General features: G+C 30.1%; 3 protein-coding genes and 1 non-coding gene across 5 annotated transcripts; 1 reads left to right on the top strand and 3 right to left on the bottom strand.

Annotated features, from left to right (window-relative positions):
• Positions 1–1,268: 1,268 nt before the first annotated feature.
• Positions 1,269–6,646, top strand: LOC120262458 (sucrose nonfermenting 4-like protein). 2 transcript variants are annotated; one of them, XM_039270572.1, is made up of 13 exons: positions 1,269–1,688; positions 1,794–1,881; positions 2,489–2,671; positions 2,820–2,918; positions 3,012–3,071; positions 3,771–3,860; positions 4,455–4,583; positions 4,668–4,809; positions 4,898–5,071; positions 5,749–5,812; positions 5,909–5,978; positions 6,273–6,384; positions 6,484–6,646. In XM_039270572.1, exons 1-13 carry the CDS (start codon positions 1,621–1,623, stop codon positions 6,573–6,575), a joined length of 1,371 nt encoding a protein of 456 aa, XP_039126506.1. In that variant the 5' UTR covers positions 1,269–1,620; the 3' UTR covers positions 6,576–6,646. The 2 variants fall into 2 exon arrangements, with proteins under 2 accessions (XP_039126506.1, XP_039126505.1); XM_039270571.1 differs by having other exon boundaries at positions 2,802–2,918.
• A 283-nt stretch (positions 6,647–6,929) lies between these two features.
• TRNAS-AGA lies at positions 6,930–7,011 on the bottom strand. The gene has a single exon. It is a non-coding gene; the product is annotated as a tRNA-Ser (tRNA).
• A 1,272-nt stretch (positions 7,012–8,283) lies between these two features.
• Positions 8,284–9,550, bottom strand: LOC120260778 (probable serine/threonine-protein kinase tsuA). The gene has a single exon (XM_039268338.1). The coding sequence runs from the start codon at positions 9,439–9,441 to the stop codon at positions 8,722–8,724; it is 720 nt and encodes a 239-aa protein (XP_039124272.1). The 5' UTR covers positions 9,442–9,550; the 3' UTR covers positions 8,284–8,721.
• A 4,163-nt stretch (positions 9,551–13,713) lies between these two features.
• On the bottom strand, positions 13,714–16,584 carry LOC120261926 (nudix hydrolase 13, mitochondrial). Its single transcript, XM_039269947.1, has 7 exons — positions 16,432–16,584; positions 15,965–16,327; positions 15,767–15,864; positions 15,141–15,255; positions 14,968–15,051; positions 14,244–14,393; positions 13,714–14,160 (listed from the first exon to the last, which is right to left on the bottom strand). Exons 3-7 carry the CDS (start codon positions 15,832–15,834, stop codon positions 13,978–13,980), a joined length of 600 nt encoding a protein of 199 aa, XP_039125881.1. The 5' UTR covers positions 15,835–15,864; positions 15,965–16,327; positions 16,432–16,584; the 3' UTR covers positions 13,714–13,977.
• Between the last annotated feature and the right edge of the window lie 8,545 nt (positions 16,585–25,129).

The raw sequence follows: 25,129 nt of genomic DNA, 5'->3' as shown, positions 1-25,129 counted from the left end.
CCCCCTGAAAGTTTTTTACCTATGATGTCATGTCAAACCATATAAAGAAAAGATAATTTTGATATTTAGATAAAAAAAACATATTTGATATTACAAATATAAGTTTAGATATAATAATATTATAATGCAATATTAAAAAAATCGACATCACCATATTAGAAAAGTCCATAAATGATATTGCCATATAATAAAGACACAAAAAATTTATATAAAAATAAAAAAAAACCTATTTTAATTAATAGTGTGAACAAGGTCAATTATGAATTATGTAAATATATGAATGTGTTTAAAATTTATAAGGTCATAATTCATAAAATTCATTATAAATAAAAAAAAAAGTAATAAGATACATTATTCAGTGATCTAATTTTACATTATCTTGCCTTGTAATAATGTATATAAGTATATTGTATTATTTTATTTATGTATATTTTGTGTAACATTTAATTATAAGTTGCTTAATAGGTTCAATGTATCTCCATTAAAATTTATATATGAAACGATATCTAGTATGGTTGAATTTTAAAAAATTCAAATAGTGCAATCTCAATTCGTATAGATTTTTAGTATTAATATGTAAAAAATTTTATATATATATATTTTTTGTGACTGTAAATTCTATCAATTCAAAAATACGTAATATATATCATGAAAAGTGCGTACAACTAACGCATAGATATTTTTATTCGCGGAACATTCCTCTTTTAAGGAATTTATAGATTCTTTTATAAATGAAAGAGAAAGGGATTGATTTTATATAAGAATATGATTTATTATTCTCAATTTATCAGTTTATTCTGTATTTCCATTTTATTTTATTTTTTATTTTCATAAATAAAAACCATTTAAATTTCTTTTCAACTATCATGTAAATTGCTCCACAATTAGTATGTTTCATATTTCTTCACGCATTCAATTAAATGATGTTAAGCATATTATTTTATAACAATTTAAACCATCAATTAGTACTTCATAACTTTTTATTTTGTCGTTTATTTTAATTAATTATACATAAAACTAAAAGTCCTCTAAAACTGGAATGAATAACAGCACTAATAAGCACAATATTTTAATTCGAAGATTATTATTTTTATTTATTTATTTTTATTGAAACAAGTCACAAAGAGGGGTCACAATCTGATGTCATATAACCTTTTAGTATATCATTAAAACTTAATTTACCAAATGAGATCACTTTTAATTACCATGATTAAGAGATTGCTTAAGATATAATTTTCTCTGGTTTATTTATTGTTTATTTTTATTTTTTTAGTTTTTTTTACCGCGCGATTCACCGAGATATCGTTTCCCTCCTCCTCCTTCGCTCTCGGCGGAGACTTCACAGCAACTCTCTCTGTTCGCTTCTTCCCAAATTCTTCGATTTGCCCGAAAGGAAACCCCTTTCGCCTTGATTCCTCCCTCAAATCTCACCGTATTCCCCAAATTCTCTTGGATTCGTGCGATTTGCTTCTTTTGTTTTTAGGGTTTGGCCTCACGGCTTCGAATTTGTATGTGATTGTATGGAGGGATTCGTCTTTAGGTTTTGCCCTTTTTGAGGATTTGTGGTCCGATTGGGGGCTGTAGTTTCGGGCTGGTAGTGTGTTTGAGGCGGCGGCGGCGATGGTTTTGGTGACCTTTTCGTGGCCCTATGGCGGCCGTCAGGTCCTCATCACGGGAACTTTCACGAGGTTTTTCTTGCTTTCTCTTTTCCTTTTGTTTTCCTATTTTTTTATGTTCTCGTTGTGATTTTGTCGGTAAAAATGTGATCTTTTGGGTGGTGATTTTTGATATAGCTGGACTCGGCATTATCAGATGACGCCGGTGGATGGTTCACCCGGGACTTTTCAGTCGTCAATTGATCTTCTTCCTGGTTACCACCAGGTGAGGTTTCGAAAATCCTGGCTTATTTCTTGTATTCTGCTTCTTTTTTTGCCGCTTTGCCATGTTATAGATCAAGAAATCATGAAGATTTATGGATCTTGGGGTCTTTTGTGATACTGGTGACATGAAATCTTAAGTCCACCTTGTGATTACCTTTTCTGAGCTTTTCACTTTGGTGGCACACCATTGTGACTCCCAATCATGCAATCCCTGCTACACTAGTTATCAAATTACCTAGTTTGGCATCTCAATCGGAGCCAAGACAACCCATCTGAAAAGCTAGTCTCAGAAATGCATGTGAAATTTTTAAGTAATATGGTTGTCGGTAATGTATATCACCCTGTGATCTTATTTTGAGCATACGGGCATTCTAGCTTGTTGTTTGGTTTTGGAGAGTGCTGCTTCCTCCGCTCTCCCATCATTACTTCCCCTAGTTGTACTGAAATTACTTATGAGAAAATGGCAAATGGTAAATTGATTTCCATAGTCTGGTTAACTACTATCACATGGATTCATATCAGATAGCATGCATGATATGATAAATTTTGTGGTTGAAAGATGATGTAGTTTACACAAAAAGAAATCATGTTCTCTCTATCTTTTTCAGTACCGATTCTTGGCTGATGGGATATGGCGATGTGATGAAAGGCAACCTTGTATCTCTGATGGATTTGGAGTGGTAAATAATTGGCTATATATAGCGGAACCTGATGTTGCCGCTCCAGCATTACAGTATGAACCACACATTATTAGAACCATGGATATGGATGAGGGTACTGCTTTATACACAGTAAGTGACATGTTTCTTCACATTCTATCATTGTCTTCTTGTTTTAGTTGCCTCTATATGGTTGACTTACCTGAAACAGTGATATGTAGCGTGTAGACTTTTCTTTGTTTATTTATTTTTGACCAATCAGGCCCCATCACCTAGCCAGGCACAGTTGTCAGAAACAGACATACAAGTTTCCCGAAGTTGGATATCTAGGCTTCTATCATCCCATACTGTGTATGATACACTTCCCATGTCAAGCAAGGTATGCCAGTTGTGTTTATATATAGACCGGTGTCACACTCCAAGCTGTGATCTTACTATGTACTTTATGGTCATTTTCACTGATGATTTGCAGGTAGTTATTATTGATGCTCAAATGCCTGTTAAGAAGGCATTTCAAATCATGTATGAAGAGGTAAGTCTGCAATTTCTTATCTTCCTTTTTTTTTTTGTCCTTTTCTTTTCTTTTCGCTTTCCACTCAATACTCTTTGAAATTGTATCTATCAGTGATTGAAGAATCGAAAGCTTAAAAGCAACCTTCTAGTTTGGTTCACATCTTATACCTTCTGTTGTTCTGTACCAGTGACCAAAATGATAATGATAATGCTTCTGTTAGTCTATAATAATAGCCAAAATGATAGTGATGATTTTATTATAATGGATGTCTTGATATTATTATAATTTCATTCTCACTTCTGAGAATGTTTACTGAATAGTAGAATTACCTGCAGTCCTTATGCCATAGAGGAGGTTTTTTTTTTTCACTCAAAATAGTTACCAATATTCTGTCATCTCGATTCTTTTAGCCTGGCGTTAAGCTCCCATGAACAACGAAAAGATATGGCCAGATAATTGCATTTTCCCTCTGAGATGTCAGTCAAACAACAAGAAGAAGGTGGCATAGCCAGCTTTTAAGTTCCCTGTTGCCATAACCTTGTTTTCATTATAACATAGTATGTAGTTGGGGTAATAGTTTCCTCACCTTTTTATTTGAATTAAGATAACTTGTAAGTCGTGCACTTAAGATTCATGTTATTTAATTAAAGTATCTTTTCTTTGGCTCATGTGCTGTTACTTGTTATTCTCTAAAAGGTACTTGTTTTTCTCTCACAGGGCTTGTTTGTTGTTCCTATATGGGATGAGCTCAGAGCCACTGTGACGGGAATGTTAACTGCTTCTGACTTTATATCAATTCTTAAAGGGGTATGCTACTATGAAACAATTTGTGATGATGATTGGCATGACAATGTATCTATAATGTAATGTTTGGTGTTTAACATTTTTTTTTCTGCTTTTCTGCTTTTGCCCTTTTTGAAATGTGAGTTATGCCAAGTCAGTCCTGATGAAGCAAGCCTGTATCTTTGGATGGCCTTGGTCCATGCCAATTTTGTGCTGGAAACAGATTCTCCCAGTGTGATTTTGGCTTGAAACTGCACTTGAGCCAATATTTTGGGTTTACAATCATACTTACGTAATAGGCATGTGTAGAACTTCCATTTTTAACGTTTGCATATATAGATACAGATTTGTTTTTTGCTTGAGAATACATGTATCAATGTGTGCAGGCATGCAAGGATGTGCATATGTTTTAGTATATTCAACAATGTAACTGTTAAAACACTCAATTATATAGCCTTGTTTGAATTGCGCATGGTCATCTTTGATGCAAGATAGCTTAATCATTATTGTAGTTATGTTTGTCAAAGTGCTTTACAGGATGATGTGAACTGGATTGATCATGAACCTAGAGGCTTTATAAAGACATTGACCGAATTATTCTTCTCCTATGTGGCTCAGCTGCAGGAAAATGTACTGGTATTGGCTGAGGAAGAGCTTGATAACTATACAGTTTCTGCTTGGAAAGAAATTAAATTTCAACAAAATTCCAATGGGCCTGTAGGCATGCATCGGAGACCTGTAATCCATGTATGAATTTGAGACTAACTACGGCTATTTGTTTTTCATGTTACTTCACCTGGTTTAACTGTCACTTGATTTCCTGCTCTGCAGGCCTCAGATCAAGAATGCCTCAAAGATGTGGCTCTGAAGATTGTGCGAAATGAGATATCCTCTCTTCCTGTATTTAAATCTTCTTCGCAAGATACATGCATGCCCTTGCTAACTCTTGCATGCCTTCCTGGGGTTTTAAAATGTAACAACTTTAACTATATTTTTTTATTGTGTTGCATATCAGACTATAGTGCCTAATCTCATTTTCTTTTGCAATACTGTATAACCAGATATCTTCACTCATTATAGAGAGCCTATTATTGCTCTGCCACTTCTACAACACCCAATTTGCAGAATTCCTCTAGGAACATGGTTACTGGAGACTGGTAGAGGGAATGGACGGCAACTAGCAATGCTGGGGAGCAATTCCCCTCTGAGTTCTGCTCTTCAATTATTATTAGAAGGTAAAATTTTATGTCATTGTCTATGACCTAAAGTTTGGTTGATTCCTTTGGAGACTATTGTTGCTACAGGGATTGTGATATTGTTGTCCATGTTATTCTACTTTTCTTTTCAAATATCATGATTTTGTGATATTCAAAATCTAACTATTAGGCTTGAAGTAATAATTGGTTCTTGTCAAGAATATTTTCATTTTATTTTTTTTGGCAATACTTCTGTAGAAAGAAAATTGTTGTTTGTTATAGATCGTGAGTATTACTTTTAGGTAACTTAAAGCAAGAAATTGCATTGCCAAATCAATATTATTATGTGACTGAAATAAGGACGTTGAGAACTCTAAAAAAGAAAACTTGTCTTAGTTATATATCCTGAATATTAGTTTTAGGTCACTTGAAGCAAGACATTGTCAGACAAATTTATATGATTATGTGACTGAGCAAATGATGTGTAGAACTCCAAAAATCTATTTTAGTTCTCATAATTTGTTTTTCATCATTTTGCATTTGATCACTTATAGCAATTTAGATTTAGCTTTCAGTGTCTTCTGAACAAATGGTGTGACCTGGTTACTATTTCATGCCTTCAATCAGCAAGATAACACAACTATATTAGAAATTCCTGTAACTTACCTTTGGTTATATGTATGGATTTCAGAATTGTTTTTAGTTTTTTATCTCAGGAAGGATAAGTACCATACCAATTGTTGACGATAGTGGATCATTAGTCGATATTTACTCCCGCAGGTATATGTGATACCTTTGTTATATTTACTGCACAACTGTCTGCATGAGGTCTAGCTATGAATTTGAATGTTAATAAATTTATCCTTCTTCACACAGTGACATTTTGGCTTTAGCAAAAGGTGACATGTATGCTCATATTCAGCCCCACCAAATGACAATGCACCAAGTAAGTTCATTTCACAAACTCATCTGATTTGCCATTTATGAGTATTCCTCAAAGCTTTGATGGCCGGAGGACTTTATATCATCTTATCACCTCATCTGATTACTGTTCTTGGATGTGAAGAAGCTTTCACTTACAAGAACACTATATAAAATATACTCGTTGAGTTTTAAGTCTCAAATAGTTATGTTTTTTTCTGACTGAATTTTGGCCAATGATTACTTGCACGGGTTGCTGTTACCCATGTTTCTTTGTTTACTGTTTAAATTGCAATTGTTAACTTGGTTACATCTTCAGGCTCTACAACAGGTATACCAGGCAAATTCTTACATCAATGGCCGAAGACGATGCCATACTTGTTTTCGTTCAAGCACTCTTCATGAGGTCATGGATCAATTGTCAGACCCAGGTACTCATAATCTTCTATGAAAGAAAAAGAATTATATGTCGTATTGCTTTCAGTCGTTTAAATCTATTTGTAACACTAACACACACACACTCATTGCAGCTGTGCGAAGACTAGTAATTGTCGACGCTATAAGCAAACGTGTCGAGGGAATAATTTCATTGAGAGATGTACTCGAATTTCTTCTTCATTGAAACATTCTGTAAATATCCTTCCTAGGTATTTTCTAGCAACATTGGATTATGAAAGAACCTGTTTTATTCAAGGACTCTACAGTTGTGATCACCTTTTTGTTTACTTAAAAAAAGTAAATGGATCACATATTTGTTAAAAAAAAAATCTTAGAAATGTATATACTGATATTTCTATGAAGTTCTGCCAATCCTAATCTGCTGTAACTCTGTCCAATTGTCTATGATAATAATTAGATTATATTTTTCCATTGTCTTTAACCCAGTACTTATTGTGTCTTATAAATGCAAAAACTTAATTCTTGATATAAATTAAAAAAAAGGAAAAAAATTACAATATTATTTGTTACTAAGTACCGTGAACGGCAGGATTCGAACCTGCGCGGGCAGAGCCCACATGATTTCTAGTCATGCCCGATAACCACTCCGGCACGTCCACCAGGTTAGTATGTTTTAATATATATTATAAAAGTTTAATGGTACTTCAACACAAATCTCTACACTTTAACCTTTAATTATAGTATAAGTTTCATTCATTTTCTTGCTAGATTTGCAAATCTATTTTATTGTCCAAAGCTGCAATTATTGATTAATTTTAAAGACATTTTAAAGCAATAAAAAAAAGACAGACATCCCCGTATTTGAGTCTGCTTTTCCAAAATAAACTTAGAATATGATTATATTTTTGGAGGTCATTATTAAAAAAGAAAAAAAAAGATAAAAGTGACACTTTTATCAATTTTTTAATGTTTGGTTGACAATGAGATGTACCAAAATATGATCATGATCAAGTTTGTCAATAATTTCTTCAAAAATTTTTAAGCTACATAAAAAGCATAAACATAACAAAGAAGGTTTACTTGTGCTTTATCAATCAACCTATTTATTTAAATCTAATAAATACACAATCAAATCTAAAAGGGAATAGAAGCCATCCAATTGAGGTAATAGAGCTAGCAAATTTCTTTATCGCCTAATAAATTTTCAATCATTTTGACACATCATCAAATTTAGAAATTAAACTAAAATATTAGAATAAGCAAGTAGCACATGAATAGAAAACAATCCACTCTCAACTATGGAACAAAAATTAAAAGATATATAAATCAACAAGTCTTTCTTGGATGAAAAACAAAGGACGGATAACTAAATTTAATTGAATTTGTTGAAGGAGTTCAATTGGTAATTAAATTAGAGGAGGGTGATAATGATAATAATTTTTATAATTTTTTTAGAAAAATTGCATACATATCCCCAAAGGGATTATAATTGAGTGTATATCCACGGAAATTATATAATCTTAATCATATACAAGCATCTCCTTTTTCGGATTTGTGAAAAGTTTAATGTGCAAATGCGGATATATGCACAAGTTTTAATATTTTAGTGTATATATATATAAATATATTTTTTTAAAATAATTGTCTTAACTTATTCGATAGTGGGACTTCTTTATTTTAATTAAAACTAACACTAAACAACTAAAATTAGTTCATAGTTGGACCTTCAAGCAATGGAAAGAGTTTCCCATCCAATGAGATGTTGTCACGAGTGTCCAATTCCTTAAAGCTTCACCATCTTAGTTCCAGAAATTATAATCAACTTCAAAGCATGAGATGAGAACCTGATTCATGAAAAGTAGTGCTAAGTGATAAGAATGGCTCCACAGTGAGAACTTTGTGCTTTATAACCAGCATTTTATATACGTCCATCCACTGATAACAATATTCATAGTACAGCAAGAAACCAAACTTGCTTCCAACTTCCAAAAATGTGGAGAAAGAGAAAGAAAAAACATGGAACTAGTTTGCTTCCTTCTGTAGCTCTTGTTCTTCAAGCAAGAGAAGGTGGCAAGTGATTCAAATCATTGTAGGCAAGTCTTATAGGCAAAGGGAAGGCCAAGCCTTTCTCCTACTTCTCTCTCTCTCTCTCTCTCTCTTTCACTCTCTTATCTCTCTACCTGCATTCAATAACATGGAGAGACTTTGTTTCTATGGGGAATCATTGTTTGTGTTTGTGTAGTGTGTTCATATATGGCATGAGCACGCCTTTGTTTATTTACCATCCAATAAAACATTTACAATTCAATCAATCTTCAAACATTATATATATATACACACATATATATATATTGGAGAAGAACCTCTTATTAAGCCTTGAGAAGATGGATGTTGCCAGAGCTCATCGGCCGGCGGCGGCTGATCAAGTTCAAGTGCACACCGGGGTTCTTATGAGCAAAGGCATTGTTGAGGACCATTGAGTTGTTAATGGCTTGCACATTACTGTTCACAAGAGCAGTCATTGGTTTATCATTTGATGCTTCTTTCTTTAACATGTTGTTGTTGTTGTTGTTGTTGTTGTTGTTGTTGCTTTGCTTCTTGTTTTGGTTTGCAAGGTCCATGTAAGCTCCCATGTTATCTCCTTTAATGGTTATAGTCCCCCACTTTGGGTCACCTTCTTTCTTTGTGTGTTTGAGCTTTGTTTCATTGGTGTTATTATATGGTTCTTCATCATTCTTGGACTTGATGTTGTTGTTATGTGAATCGATATTGGCGCTGTGTTGTGTGGAGATGTTCTCAGGCTGAGGAGCCAACATAGACTTGGATTCAGGCTCTGGAATTGGTGCTTGTGATGCCATTGTTGCAGGCTTGATGATCTTTGGAGATGGTGGGGGAGATGACTTCATTGTTGATGGTGATCCTCCATGTGACGGTTGTGATGGTGATGGTGATGGTGGTGGTGGAGCTAATGCCGGAGAAAATGTCGGCTGAGATTGCTCCGGCGAAGGTTGAGGTGGAGACTCCATTAAGGACGACATGGAGGACAACCGGAACCATGAACGGCCAGTAGAAGGTGGTTGGCCTTGCATGATAATTAAGATGATAAAGAGCTACTCTTTTGGATTGAAATACTTAATTCTATAGATCTATTTGATGAACAGATTAATTAGCTATAGATATGCATGAAAAGATGAAATGAAATGGTGGTCCTTCGTATTATTTGTAGGAGAGATGAACATGCACATGAACATGTTATGCATGTATGAATATTTAAGAAGCAAAGCCAAGTATCATATACCATTTCATGCATTGAGGTGAAAGAAGATTTAATTCTTGCACATAGGGCTATTCCATTTCATGAATTTAATAATAATATTATTATATATTATCATGATTTCATTTATAAAGCAAATCTCACTTCCTTGGTTTAAAAGAAAACCAAATTAGAGGAAACCAAACTCCTGATTGCAACATATAATTTACACACATTTAAAATAGAAAAAAACAACCTCCAAACTTATATATAAATTATTAGTAAATATGTATAAAAAGGTACGTAAGTCAACACTTAGTTAGTCTGATGATAAAGATAGTTGACAGTGTAGAGTTTCGGTGAAGTTTCTATGAGATGAGTTATATTCTTATTTTTCAGGATTGTATGGTACGGAATTATTAGTTTAGCATGGTTTCCGCAAATTTTTTGGGCGTGTATGTGGTAGAATTTTTATTGCCTCATATGCCTCATATGGTACATGACCAAATTAACAAATCTTTATGGGTCGATAAATCATCGTAACTGGTGTAATTCTGTACATATTTGTCCCTTAACAAACTCTTAAATACTGTTCCAACAAAAAAAAAAACTATGGAAACATATTTAAAGGATGTTTAACCTACAACACACTCATTCATTTAAAACAATAGTCATTCAAACAATATTTATTTTATTATAATAATAACAATATTATTAATAGGGGCACGGGCCTTTTTTGGCCCAGCCCGGGCCACCCAAATAAACCGGTTCAGCTGACCCAACGGAGCGGGCCGGAAACCATAACCGGCCCATACTGTAGCGGGTATGGTTATGGGTTGGGGCATTTTTTTTATTAATAAAATATATATATTAAATTTGAACCAATGACCTTATATTCATCCTTCAAATATCTTAACCACTAACCCAAACTATTTCCTTATTTGATTAAAGACGAGGAAAATCTATAAACATACTTTAAAAAGAATAAAAAATTAATTTTCCACTTTCTTTTAAATTATATATATCTTTTTACATTCCATTATTTTTGCATTTGGTGTCAAATTATTTACTTTAATGGTTAGTAGCAACCATTATAAAAAAAAAAGTATTACTCACCTTTTTTTGTGTTACTCAACATTATAATCCATTGTTTTTATATGTATTACTTATCTCCGTTATTAATATTATTTAAAATAAATATAAAGAAACATAATCTCATGTGTAATAGTATAACCGTATTGCTGATTTAAAACTATAATCTTTCATACATATTTTTTGTTTATTTTTGGGTGAAAATTCTAAAATTTTATGTATTTCTAAATATATTATTAACTTAAAATTATATTATTCACTAAAATCTTGATGAATAAATAACTAATTAAAATTTTGTTAAATTAATAACAAATTTTTATTAAATTTTCAAGTTAATAATATATTTTAATGAAAGAAAACTAAATTATGATAAAAATATTTATTATAACATAATGTTAAATAACTGTAAAAAATAAACATTATTATTTTAATTTCTCAGTTATATATTTAATTGTTTTATATAGTAAAATAAATTTCGTATATAATAAGTTTTTTTCAATTTCCATCCTCTCATATTCCTTTTTTTTAATCAAATCTATGATTTTTGAAAAAATTTAAATTTAATCCTACACTAACAAGTATGATCTTTTAAAAACATTATCAAAATATTCAATAATAAGCATTTAAAAAAATAATATAATAATAATAAAAGTTTTCATTTTTGTGATTTATTTGAAATTATCAAAAATAATTTTTAAAATTTCAAAGTTTAGATTTGATTTAAAATAAATTAAAAACAACAATATCAAAATATTCAATAACAAGCATTTAAAAAAAATAAATTAATAATAATAAAAAAATTTAATTTTTGTGATTTATTTGAAATTATCCTAAATAGTTTTTAAAATTTTAAAGTTTAGATTTGATTTAAAAATAAAAAATAAAAAACAACAATTGTTGTCACCATGATTTGAACTTAAGACTTCATCGACTATTATTATCTCTGCTCTAACTAATCTACCAATAGATTTTATTTTGACAAAAAAGCTACACTAAAAGTTATAATCAATAAACAAGTCTTATACTATTGTAATTTAGTCTCACATTGGCTAATTTAAAAAAAATTGCATATCAACTTCCTATAAAACCAGTCATATACCAACCTTGTTTGTTATTATTTGTTTTGGACATTTTGTTTTATATTTAAAATTATATTGATAAATTTATAAATTTATTTAAAACATTTAAAATTTTATAAAACCAGGTGGCCGGCAGGACCGGCGGAGAGGCCGAAAGCTGACTCGGATCCGTCGGGTCGGGCCCGGTTAACCGGCCCGTGCCCATGTCTAATTTATTAAGATCAAACAATATGCAATATTTTTTTAATACCTGAATGGTGTTTTAATTGTATTATGATTTGTTTTTGCCAAGCTATAACTCTATTTACAAAGGCATATGGAAGTCTGAATCATCTCTCTGATCTTGCATTGTATATATATATATATATATATATCACTATGGTGGTATCAATCAAAAAAAAATAAAATAAAATAAAAATTGATTGAGTATCTAAGATTTTAAGTCTGCAAAATTTGTAAATGAAAAGGATTACTTATGCGAGCTAAATGGGACCATATAAAAGAATGATATAATATAAAAAGCTAATTTAACATAATCAAATATTAAAAAATAATATATATATTTTATGTTTCATATCATATATATGTGTGTGTGTGTCACGTGTGTGTGTGTGAAAAAAAAGGAATGAATGATAGATGAGAGGATGTCTAGCTATTTACGCTTTTAAAAATTTGCTTTAACAAATATATAATTTATTTATTTTTATTTAAAAAAAAGTAAAATTACAATAAATTTAACCACTCTCTAGAACCGAAAAAAAAAAAAGTCAATGAACTAATTAAAGCTAATTAATTTGTACCTGGACTGGCCAACTACCTTCATGTTTTGGCCTGGGGCAACAGTCCTTCCAAACTAAATCACAACGTTTGTTCGTAAAATCTTACAAATCAATGAATACGTACATTGAACACATTATCTTAATTTTTCTTTTTATTAATAAAAAAATTAAGATAAGATGAATTTAAAACTTCACTGAAGATGCATTATATATATATATCATTGCAGAGAGTTAATTGTAATGGTGTGCAGATGTTTTCATAATTAGAGCAAGATTACCATGTGACACTTGTTTCTTTTAATACAGGAATTACAAGTTTATTAATTAACATTGACTTTCTTAATCACAAGTTATATATATGTAATTGTTTTTTTTTTTTTTTAAAAAAAAAAAATTATAATCCAAAAGAACTTCTGTAACATTTAAACTTGGATATAACTTGCAAATGTCTTTGAGAAATACCAAAGAGAACAAGAACAATCTTCTCACCATGTGCAATCAATCTTGGACTAGTGTATATTCCAATCTGCAAATGATAATCTATAATCACAAAGAAGACTCAAACAAGTTCATTGAATTAATCTAATATGAATGTCTGACTAACATGCATGAAAATGTTGGGTTGTGATCTTTGCATTCATGCATTAGATTTGGCAGGCAAATAAGCAATGAATAAACATAGAATGCAAATCAAAGAGCAGTTTGATATAAATTTATAAGGTTGGTGTGATTGAGGCCACTTAATTGGACTGTTTGGTGAGCTTTGGCACAATATTGATAAAGAGATTAACTTTTAACTTTCTTCTTCTTTAGATAAATGAGTCAAAATATGAGACAAGAGAAGATATCAATGGTCCCTCTTTGTCTTCTTCTTGTTCCTCAATGACAAATCTCTCTAGAAACCACATAGATTCAGTATTGCAGTTAAACATTTCTTCCTTTTAATATTGTATTCTTTTTTTCCTTGAAAGAGTAAGATGACATGTTAATTCTGCAACTTTAGCTAACAATATGGACCATACGGAAAGCTCTAAGCAAATTCCTGAAAATTTTAGTGTTTCAAGTAAGAAGATTTCCCATTACTCCTAAAGTTTTGAGTTTTTTATTTAATTTCAGCCACCCGAGATGAAAGATGGTGAAAATCGAACTATATCGATGATGAGAAAGAAAAGACTGAGAAATTTGTCTTCCATTTCATCATATGCTTGAACATCATCAGCATGTAACTGGTGTCTAGATGCATGGTGGCGAAACTCAAATTACATCGATGATGAGACGAAGAAAATGTTTCAACATCATCAGCTTGCATCTAGTGTCAAGAAACAATGCGATGAAACTCAAACTACATCGATTATGAGACAGAAAAAAGAAGAAGAAAAAAAAAAAAAGAGAATTCAGCTTTCATTCCAACTTGCTTGAACATCAACAGCATGCATCTATAGCACTATCTACACGCTCAGTAGGCTTGAACAAATAAGGCATGGCTGGTTCAGACCGCTCGGTGGGAGGTTTTGCAAGTCCTGTCCTTAGCTGTCGTATGCATACCTTGAGGGCCTCCCGCATCCATGGATACCGACAGAGTTGTTCTGCCTCCATTACATTTACCTATTCAGTGGAAAAACATAACAAAATCAGCGAAGAAGATCGATTGTTAAGCTTGTAATGATTTATGACAGATAAACACTGACCCATCGCCTTTTGTGGCTAGCCTGCTCCGGCCAACAGTCTAGCTCTTCGGTCACTTCCAAAGCGAACATATGGCCTCTACATAATCCTTCAAGACTACAACTCTTCTCACTACTCTTGCTTCTGAATTCCCACACTCCCAATTCATATTTCTGTGCAATATATACATATATACAATGATTAGAAGATAAGTTGATGCCATATCATACACAGAATCAAGCACTTAAGATGAGAATTGACAGAAAAAATCATACAATTTCTTAAAACTGAAGAGGAATCAATACTCAAGGTAACAAGCATGAATGATGTAATGGATGACTTCACATTAATGACAAATGAAAAGTATATAATATAGAAAATGATATCGTGTGGCAGTAATGCAAAACATTTAACATGATTTGGACTTGATATGCCTGGGCTGATTAATGTAGAGGTTTCGAACAGATAATCATAAGTGCAAGAAGATGACGTACACATCAAGGAAAAATGAACAAAAATTGATTATGAAATTAAGAAGAGTAGCTCTATGGAGTAGAAAAGAGGAACTTCTAGGCAGATGACTTATCTTTGAAATAATAAATGACTAGATGAATAAATGTCACAACATATTTTTCCAAGAAATTTGTATCATTCTTAACTTCTATCCAAAATGGAAGCAGAAATCAGTAGGGAATAGAAGAATATGAATCTTCTACACAGAGAACAAGAAAAAATAAGTGAACCTACATGAAGGATTCCTCTCACTCCTGCTTCTTCTAAAGCTTCACGGCATGCAGCTTCATAAACAGTTTCATCATTTTCCCAACCACCCTGATAACAAGAACAAACATAAATACTACTAGTTAAGCAAAAAATACATATTCTATCTTTTTCTCTTTCTTTGTTGAGCAAATTCAAACCTTTGGAAAGACAAGGTCATGGCGATTAGGCGAAGAAATCATTAGAACTTCCAATCTATCAATCGGAACACAAGCATGATTTTCAACAGTTGGTTTTAGTCTGTAGGGAATACATCTGTGCAAATCGCATAAAAAACAATGTGTAAGAATATAAAGTCTAGAAAATTAAGCTTATATAAACAAACTAAATTTGTGTACTTGTTATTATATGAAGTCAATGCATAGACAGAAGCAAGATATGTGATACAAGTTCTATATGGACTAAATTTCCAAGTTTATTCACAAAAAAGATAAAGAAAAGAAACTCCTATTTGGATTCTATAACCAAATCTTTCAAACAAGCAAAGGGAAACAAGTTAAAGAAACAACAGGCTGATAAAAACCAAATTTAAACCTTGCATTGAACACCAATGTTTACTCTTAACTCTCATGAAAATTGAAAGAAAGACAACTGGCTGATAGAAACAACAGGCACAGTAAAAGAAAGACATAAATGATGAATCAAGCAAGAAAGAAAGAACAAAAGAACAATTGAAGAAAATCATCCACAATAATCACGAAAAGAAGTAAATAAATAACAATAACAAAAACACAAATGGAACTAAAGAAAGGAGAATGAATAGTACCCAGCGACAAGGCGCATATGATTCTCATAACGCTGTCGGTGGCGCCCAGTTCTAGCTATCAAAGCCATTGATATGATGAAAAGTAGTACCCCAATAATCTTCAAACAAGAAAAGAAAAGGGAACAAAATTACAGAACTAAAACAAAAAATTATTAAAAAAAAAATTATCAACTTTTCCACAAAGGAACTCCATTTCACCTTATAAAGTCACCAGCTTTAAATCAAATTCACAACTTTGTTCCAAAATCCAGATATACTTCAAAGTTCAAACTCTCCTCTTCTTTTTTTTTTTTCTTTTTTTTTATTTAGAAAATAAAAAAATGCCAACTTTCCCACTCTCAAACAACCAGCACCCCAATCAAGAACAGTACTAACAACTATAGATAAGATTGAGTGAAGGCTAGCTAGAAACACCACTCAAATTATATAGAACCAGAGAAAAGAGGAAAAGAGAGAAGAGAGATGGAATGGGTTCTCAATTCTCATCAACTACGCCCACTTCCCGCCGAATTTAATGGCCCCTCAGGTCAACTCCAGCCCCCAAAGTAACCCTATTTCTCCCTGTTTTCAATATAAAACAGAGTGCTGAGTCCTGGGCTATATTTTATTTATAAAAAAAACAACAAAAAAACAAAGAAGAAGAGCCAAAGAAACGCAACCCTTACCCTAAACCAAACCCTAATTTTAATCTGGGCACAAGAGAGGATTTCTGAGACTCAAAAAGATGAGATTTTTAGATTTTTTTTTTTTTTTGAAAGGTTTGAAGCTGAGACTCTAATAAAAAGCCCCGCTTTTTTTGGCCACACAAACAGACACAGAACGAGAGAGAGAACTTTATCATGATCATGATGATGTTGATGATCAATTGAGAAAAATCAAATCTTGGTTTTCTTTTTATTATTATTATTACTATTATAATTATTATTGGATTTTATTTATTTATTTTAAATCTTTTTACGTAATATTTGTAATAAGTTTGGGCACGGTTATCTACCATGAATCATGTTTATCAAAAATAAAATAATAAATAAATAAATTTTAAAGAGAGAGAGAGAGAGACAAAAAAAAAAAGGTGAATTTTAATAATTTCATATTGGATTGAAAAAGTTTCATTGTCTAGAAGAGGGTGATGATAGCTCGCCTTGTGATTGGTGGGTGGACTTAGAAATGTCAAAATATATTTACTGTTTTATCTTAAAAAATCATGAGATTTTTTATTTCTAATTTAATTTTACGGCTGTTCTTGTCCTTTTCTTGTTATTTAATTTTTTTTCCCTTTGTACTTTTTATTTTTACATGCTATTATTAAGAAAAGGATACTTTCTGGAAAATTAAATACAGCCATCCATCTAATCAAATCAAATATAAATACACACAATCAAATAAAACATGTTAGTTGAATAATTAAGTTCAAAAATAGTTTGAATTGAAATTGAATCAAATTTAAAACTTTGCACGAGTGAAAAGATTGATCGTGTAACAATCTTGCCATACAAATAGTACGCAAAATTAAATTGAAATTGCCAAAAAAAATTTCTCGACAAAAAAACAACCTTCACATGAATATAAAAAAAATTTGTCGACATTTTCTGAACAACAAGTCCTCTCAAGAAGTGCATGCAAGTTAATCAATTCTCACACACTCACAAGCACATAAAAACAAAAAGTGCTCTTAATTGTTTGGTTTAGTGATCCTTGAACAATATCTGTATTTATCAAAGCATGGAAACATAATGTTGATATTGTTTTGTTCCTAAAGAGAGAGAACATAAAACATAAAACAAGATGTTTAAAATTATAAAGATTTGCTTAAATAAAATGCCAACATATGCAAGTACAATGTTCAAGATTTTATGCAATTCCAACAGCCATTTTTGTGGTTGTTGTTATTGTTGTTGTTCATTCACAATACTATTGTTTTGCATCATATTATAATTATCTTATTACAAATAATTAATTGTATATATTATTTATGCATAATAAAAACATAAATATACATGTGTTTGTAGAAATATGGTATCTATGAGAGTAAATATATATGATAATTAACAATATTGATATGTATCAAATTAAGATATTCAAAACTTGAGAATTACGCATGAGACTCTGGGTTAAAGGCCATGGTGACAAATAAAATAACCATGCCCTTTCTAGAAGTAATGGCCTGATTTTTCAACTTGGTTTCATGTAATATTAGACATATTATAATTATTATATATATAATATAATGTGAACATTTTAAAGTCAATATTTATATATAATTTGGTTTCACCTTATTGATATCAACAAGTTAATGAAATATATATATATTTTATAAAGTCAATGGTGTATTGGCCAAGGTAGCTTCGGAACAATTTCATGTGATCTAAATGAAGCAAGAGTCAGAGGAACACATTGATTAACAAAGTTTAAAATTTTGTATATATAGGCAAATGTATTTCTCAGGTGATATATATATATATATATATATACACACTTCTTCTTTTATATATATATATAGATTCCATAAACTAAAATCCAAATAATTTCTTTAATAAACATAAATACTTAATTAGGGATTCAAAAATATCAATGATCTAAGTCAATACCAAGAGTTTTTGATGTAGAATATTGGTCTAATAATCTAAACATTAAACACAAACTCTTAATTTTCAAAGTTTTATCTTCTAGAAATTAAACTCAATTAATGTCTTTGCAAATATATTCCATTATCGCATTTATTATTATTTTTTTGGGTTTGTTATAATTCCATTAATAATTAATTTAATCTAAATAAAAACAATAAGAAGAAGAAGAAGAAAAGAGGAGGGAACATGGTACATGATTCATTGAATAAAGTAATGAGATCGGTGTGAAGTCGGTCACAAGAGTCGTGTGCTCCCACATGCATCCATTTATTGCCAACTTCTATAAATAATTTTATCAATTTATTTATTTAATATATCTCTATATATATTTTATAGAGAGAGGTTCGGTGTATTAATGAAAAACCTGCAAGGCTACTAACCAATTAAGTTGGTTCAAATAATAAAGGCTTCAATTGTCGAAGTAAATGATTTTAAATTTAAATTTTTGTATATATAAAAATATATACTAAAAAATTCAATTATATTTTTATAAAATTTTCAATACTTCACTTTATTTTGTAAGTCACTGACAAAAAAAAAAATAAAAAAGTTTTTAAACATGAATTATTTCAAGATTATTCACAACATTATTTCTCTATTCTTAATTAAAAATTATAAAAAACATCGTTAATAATAGATTAGCATTAATATTAACAGTTAAAGTTATGGTCAAATGTCACAGTATGATCACCTATGACAAACACATGCAAATATTGCAAAAACATCAACTATAATTGTTATTTATTATTTATCTTATTAAAATGTATACATACTAGACAATGATCGTAATCCACAATAAAAAAAATTATTTTTTTTAAAAAAAAAACCAACTTACTAACTGTTTTGATATTAGTTGTTGATAATGACGGTGGTGAGAATTAGGGTTATGAGGACCATGCATGGGAAAAGGACGAACGTGGGATGTCGGCATTGAAGGTCATTTATGACAATCTCTTGTAGAAGTAGATGACTGGCATTGCATTGACGAGGTCCTTATATTAATATATATATATATATATATTTCATTATATATTTAGCTTTCATTATATATTTCATTGAAGCCAACGTACCCTATCTTAATTTGATAACATCAACGTAGCTTCTAAACTCTTCTTTCATGTTCATTTTAATTCTTGTTTTCATATTAGAGAATTCTCTAGATTTTTCTTTATATATATATATATATTTATATTTGTCATTAAATTATTGATCAAACGTCATAAGTATTAACATTAATTTGATGTTGATTTTAGAGTTTATTTGACTTTTTTTTTTGGGAAGTAAATGATATTCTAGAAAAGTGATCATTGAGAATGAAACTCAAATAATATACAGTAGTTATAGAACTCTTATGAGTTTTTTTAATATATTTTTTAAGAAAAAAGAAAAGTTTAATAAAGCTATGAATTGCAAGGAAGGTGCACATATATTACCTGCTCCATAAACTTTTTATGTGGTTAAATGTTTGCAACTCAAAAGAGAGACGTGTGAAATTTGTTTTGAGATTTGTGATGCATGAATCACGGAAATTGATTAAATGAATGAATGTAAAACCTTGAAGATCATGAATTCTAATGACTTTTTTTTTTTTTTTGAAGTTGATTGCATGAAAATGGAAATCAAGGCTAAGGATGAAGTTGATCCTAGTCACTAGCTACCATGCAGTGTGTTTTATATGAATAAAATAAAGTAAAATAACAATAAAAATTCAAGATCTGATACACCTTGAGATATATATATATATATATTTTTTTTCCTTTTTCCATCCCTTTTTGTCACTTGTTTTGAATAGTGAGAAACTAAATCAAAAGAAAGTTATAGAATAAAACAGAATGAAATTTTTTATTCATAATATTATTATCTTTACTTAACTTTACAAAAGCAAACAATTTTTCTTTTAAATGATAAAATATATTTAAGATTTTTTAAAAAAAAAAAATCATCACCTTTGCAATAACAATGTTGCTATTCCATTTATGATTTCATGACTTATCCACATTTATTAAAAAAATTAAAATACAACAAAAAAAAACAAACTTGTCATTATAAAATTTAAAACAATTTATCACACAAAAAATAAAAAAACAAAAGACAAATACTAAATCCATTAAGCAAGATATGTTTTTCTTTAATTAATTTGTCTAAATTATGATGCCAAAAATATGTGTCTAATAATATATATTTATCAAATAAAATGTTCCGGATCTTTGAAACAGACATAGAACCAAACCCTAATCACAAAAAACAAAACATTTAGTTTATAAAAAAAACAAAGAAAAGAGAAAAGATCAAACTAACCAAAAAATATTAATTATAAATTAACTTGGTAGTTTAGTTTAACCCCAATCATGTTGTAGATCCTTCAAACTCTTATTGTTTATGACTCAATGATTGGACTAACCTATCAAAGATTAGGAGCAAACACATGTTTTTGTATATATTCTTTTAGAGTCTAGTGTGAGATTGAGACATTGAGAGCAACTCACATGTCTAACTATTTAAATAAATGAATTAAAAAAATAAACATCATTAAGGGTTAGAAAAAGACTTGGAGTTGGTCTCTTGGTTGCATGTGAGTTGTTCTTGAGTTCATTGTATGTTTTCCAATGGAATGGGATTGAGTTGTTTAAATGATGGATGATGAGAAACATTGAGCTAGATGCCAAATTAAGGGAGCAAGAATTTGTTGGGTTTTTTGGGGAATTTATATGATGTATTGAAACCATATTTATATTTTGTTGTTATTGTCATTGGTATTATTTTTTGGGATGTGTTTGATGAATTTAGTGCAACAATTTTTTTTCATTATTATCACTAGTTGATGTTTTTATTTGTTATTGATGCTCTCTTTTAGATGTTGAAGTTTTTAGTTATTATCAGTGAATGATTTGTGTTATTTTATATTGATATGTGAGCAGTATGATGAGAACTCTTATTGCTCGCTAATCCTTATTGACTTTTTTATTTAAAACTTGTTATAATTTTTTTTAAAATGTTAAAAATCACTTTAAAAGTGGAAAATTGATTCAAATTGTTCTTTGTATTCTTAGAAGGGAAATTTTCTTAATTTATAAATTTTAAAAGGTGAAGTTGCCGATCAACTTAAAAATGTTTGCTAATTTATCTAACTGGACATAAAGATTAAGTAGGGTTTGTAAGACAGTAGTAGTAATAATAATAATAATAATAATAATAATAATAATAATAATAATAAAACTTTATTTATCACAATTTAAGTATTATTGTAGTTGGTTGACAAGACACTGAAAAATAGCTCTAAGTTAGGTTAACCAATTATAAACATCTCACCAAGTCCTCGCAGTATTAAAACAAATTTATTTAAAAATTATTTAATTCATTAATAAATCTCACATGAAGGGGCATTTGCCCTAAGATTTTTTTCTGACAAATTTGGATAAGCACGATCGAATCTTCTGAGTTGGCTTATAAATTCAAAGAGAAATGAAATACTAACTTCTTTATTAAAGTTGTTCTTTATTAGAAAAATCTTGTTCAAATGAAAAATATATTTATATAACTGAAATTTAACTTTAATTCTCTATGATTAAAATAAATTATAATTATTCCATAAATATATTTAATAATTATTTTTAAAATAAAATTGGAATTTAAAATTATTTAATTTTAATCGGTTGTTGATTGAGTGAAATTTTAGTCAACTTAAAATTTTCTCACCAACGTAGCATTTGAGAAGACTCTAAATTCCAAGCTTCTAACCTCCAATCAAATATGTTTAAATCACATACACATTGCAAAAATTCAAAAATTAAAGGAATCAATATATATATATATATATAAGAAATATAAAAATAATTGAAAAGAATACATTTCTCATCCACCTCTTCTATTCTCTGTCTCTTCTGTTCTTTTTATTTATCTCTCTCTATAAAGTCTATATCTCTTTGTTATTCACTTATTTGCAAAGATAGAATTGAAGAAAGGAATCCCAATTTTTCTTTTTCTTTTTTCCCTTTTTTTTTTGTGTGTGTGCGCGCGCGTGCGCGCGTGCGTTTCATATTCTATCAAATATTTACTTTATTAAAAGAGAGGGCGACGTAGATGAAAAAGACATTGTAAAAGAAAAAAAAAGAAAGAGAGATTTGAAAAATAATTATGTTTTTTTTTTAAAAAAAATAGTATTAGTTTGGCATCAAACCATGCAAATACTCAGTGGTAATCTAATCCTAACTCACTTCAAAGCGGATAAAAGGGATAATAGTTTAAAACCTTACTCTCGTAGTAATATTTACTAATATTATTTACATACTGTTTTATTTTAGTCAAATATTGTAGAATCATGTTAGTTAAAGAATCATGTTTATTTATTGTATATTGAATCTCAATGTGAGTTCTCCTATTATGTTGTATAAGACCATCTCCAACTCATTATCCCAAATCGTAAATTTGGTTTTGCTACAGTAAATTATACTCCAACCACATACACCAAATATTACCCAAAAAAAATATACATCTCATTTTTTATTATTATTACTATTTAACCGCAAAATATTTGAAATTAATTATTTTCAATGATTTAACTAAATATTTATTATAATAAAATATATTACTAATTCGTAGTGTAGGTGTCTTTTATTATTTTTAAGTATATTTTTAACTATTTTAATTTAATAAATTTATCCTAAATTAATTAGAGTAAATTTTTATTATTAATTAATTAATTACACATAAAATTTATAATATATAAATTAATTACTTATAATTAAAGTATTAATTACATAAATTTGGGGTCATCAACCTCCCACCATTAAATTTGAGGTATGATTTAAAAGTAGGTTTAAATCAACCATAACCCAAAATCTGAGATTTAAAGTCATGGTTGAAAATACTCTAATAAAGAGATTAACTATATTAATATTATAATCTTTAATATATCATTGTGAGCAGATGTGATAAACTTTCATTATTTTGCGTATTAGCTCACTGTACTTAGTAAATTTTTAAAAAATCATTATACTATCATAATTAATACATCTCTGCTGTACTTTTATATTAGTTGACAACGCTTCCCATCTTTGTTAAAAATATATATACATTTATATTGAAAAGTGTCAGGTTTCTTTCGAGGGTATTATCAGTGAGCTACTGTCTAACCCCACATACATTTATTTGCAATAGCAATTCTTTGTTGTTGGACTGAAAAGTGATCCATCTATTCATTTCAATGAAGAACAATTATTCAAACAATACCATCATTTCCACCACCCATTTGCACCAACAAACAATCTTCACAAAAAAATAAATAAAATAATAATAAACAATTACATAAATAAATAAATAAATAAAATTTTAATTTTGTAACCTCTTTCAATTGGGCGCCCACAGGACAAAGATTTTATTTTATTTTCCCTTTTACTTCTTTTTTGATTGAATATAAGACAAAAAATTGAGGAAATAAGACTAGCCTTCTTATCTCTCTGTACATCTCTCAATCTCATCCAAAGTTAGCTAAAGTATTTTTTTTTATAGCTGACGTGGAGGTGCAAGCAAGTCCAACCACGTGCTCGTAGTGGGTCCCAATTACTGTCATGGACTGGCACGTGTCTGTCAGAGTTGTAGATTGATTCAAGATCCCACTCACAACCAGATAAAGAAAGGAGCTGCAATGCAAGAGAGAGAAAGAGAGATATGATATATAGAGAAGACTTGCAAGTCTTTGGCTACGCGCGTTACAAGTGAACCATGATTGATCACCTTAAAATTTCAATATAAAGACAAATTAATAAGTAATAAAGTTATACATGTGGCACCACACCACCACATAAGTCCCTTTACATCTATCTATTCCTATCATGTATTAATGTCACTTCTAACCTACCTTCCCGGTTGCTTCTGAAGTGGAACTCTTCAGACAAGTCGTCTCAAAAGTACAGTTAAAAAATTAGATTAAAATGAAATTTTCATTGCTCTATTAACCAATCAGCGCCTGAAACAAGTTTCTACAAATGTAATGCATATAATTGAATAAATGAGGTCATTTGCCATAAATTAATGATTATATCATCACTTAGTTGCAGACTGGAATACATTAGTTGGATAAATGGGCAAATCAGATTAAAGCACCATACTCTATGTAAGTTCTACCAAGTCAGGCACCAACCGCATGCAAATGCCCCCTTTTTATCTCCAGACTATTAAAAGCGGAGAAAAACGGTGTAATGACTGTACATTATACAAGGGGTTAGTATTCGTGTCAAATTTTGTGAAGAATAGCATTAATCTAAAAAGCGAAAACAACCATTTTATGGTTATAAAAATTTAATAGGTATTAGGTACCCCTAGCCCTTAGGTAGCCCAAAATATTAGAGGACAACATCCAACTGTTAAATGAAAAAGAGACTGGTTCCTAAACAATTTGTTTAATCAGAACATCCATAAAAAATGTGCAAATTGATGCGCATGCTTTGGTTACACAAGAATGACATCATGCAGATGAATAGGCATTGATACGAGAAAAAACCCAATTTCAAATGACAAGGCCTTGTGTTTGGGCGGGCCTCATTTTTTGGCAACGACAAGGGCTCTGAACCCCTAGAAAATCAGCACGAAATCAACATAGCTCAAGGGTTGGCTGCATTTTTTTTTTAACCCATGATAAATAAAACATAAAGTTTTCTTCTCGGACACAGTCGACAAAGTTAACTGACCTTTCCAGTCCGACCATTACAATGATGACATCAATGAACCTCTAAGCAAA

Source organism: Dioscorea cayenensis, chromosome 5 (assembly GCF_009730915.1).
Source record: "Dioscorea cayenensis subsp. rotundata cultivar TDr96_F1 chromosome 5, TDr96_F1_v2_PseudoChromosome.rev07_lg8_w22 25.fasta, whole genome shotgun sequence".
NCBI lineage: Eukaryota > Viridiplantae > Streptophyta > Magnoliopsida > Dioscoreales > Dioscoreaceae > Dioscorea > Dioscorea cayenensis.
The sequence above is the reverse complement of the archived record's forward strand: the minus strand, read 5'-3'. Positions and strand labels throughout refer to the sequence as shown.

Coding starts and splice junctions, on each gene's coding strand:
- LOC120261926 (XM_039269947.1), bottom strand. CDS start 15,834: ATGGCTTTGATAGCTAGAACTGGGCGCCACCGACAGCGTTATGAGAAT. Junction 15,256..15,766: donor CATATGCGCCTTGTCGCTGG/GTACTATTCATT, acceptor CGATTTGCACAG/ATGTATTCCCTACAGACTAA. Junction 14,394..14,967: donor GAGTGAGAGGAATCCTTCAT/GTAGGTTCACTT, acceptor TATATTGCACAG/AAATATGAATTGGGAGTGTG.
- LOC120262458 (XM_039270571.1), top strand. CDS start 1,621: ATGGTTTTGGTGACCTTTTCGTGGCCCTATGGCGGCCGTCAGGTCCTC. Junction 2,919..3,011: donor CACTTCCCATGTCAAGCAAG/GTATGCCAGTTG, acceptor GATGATTTGCAG/GTAGTTATTATTGATGCTCA. Junction 4,584..4,667: donor ATCGGAGACCTGTAATCCAT/GTATGAATTTGA, acceptor CCTGCTCTGCAG/GCCTCAGATCAAGAATGCCT.
- LOC120260778 (XM_039268338.1), bottom strand. CDS start 9,441: ATGCAAGGCCAACCACCTTCTACTGGCCGTTCATGGTTCCGGTTGTCC.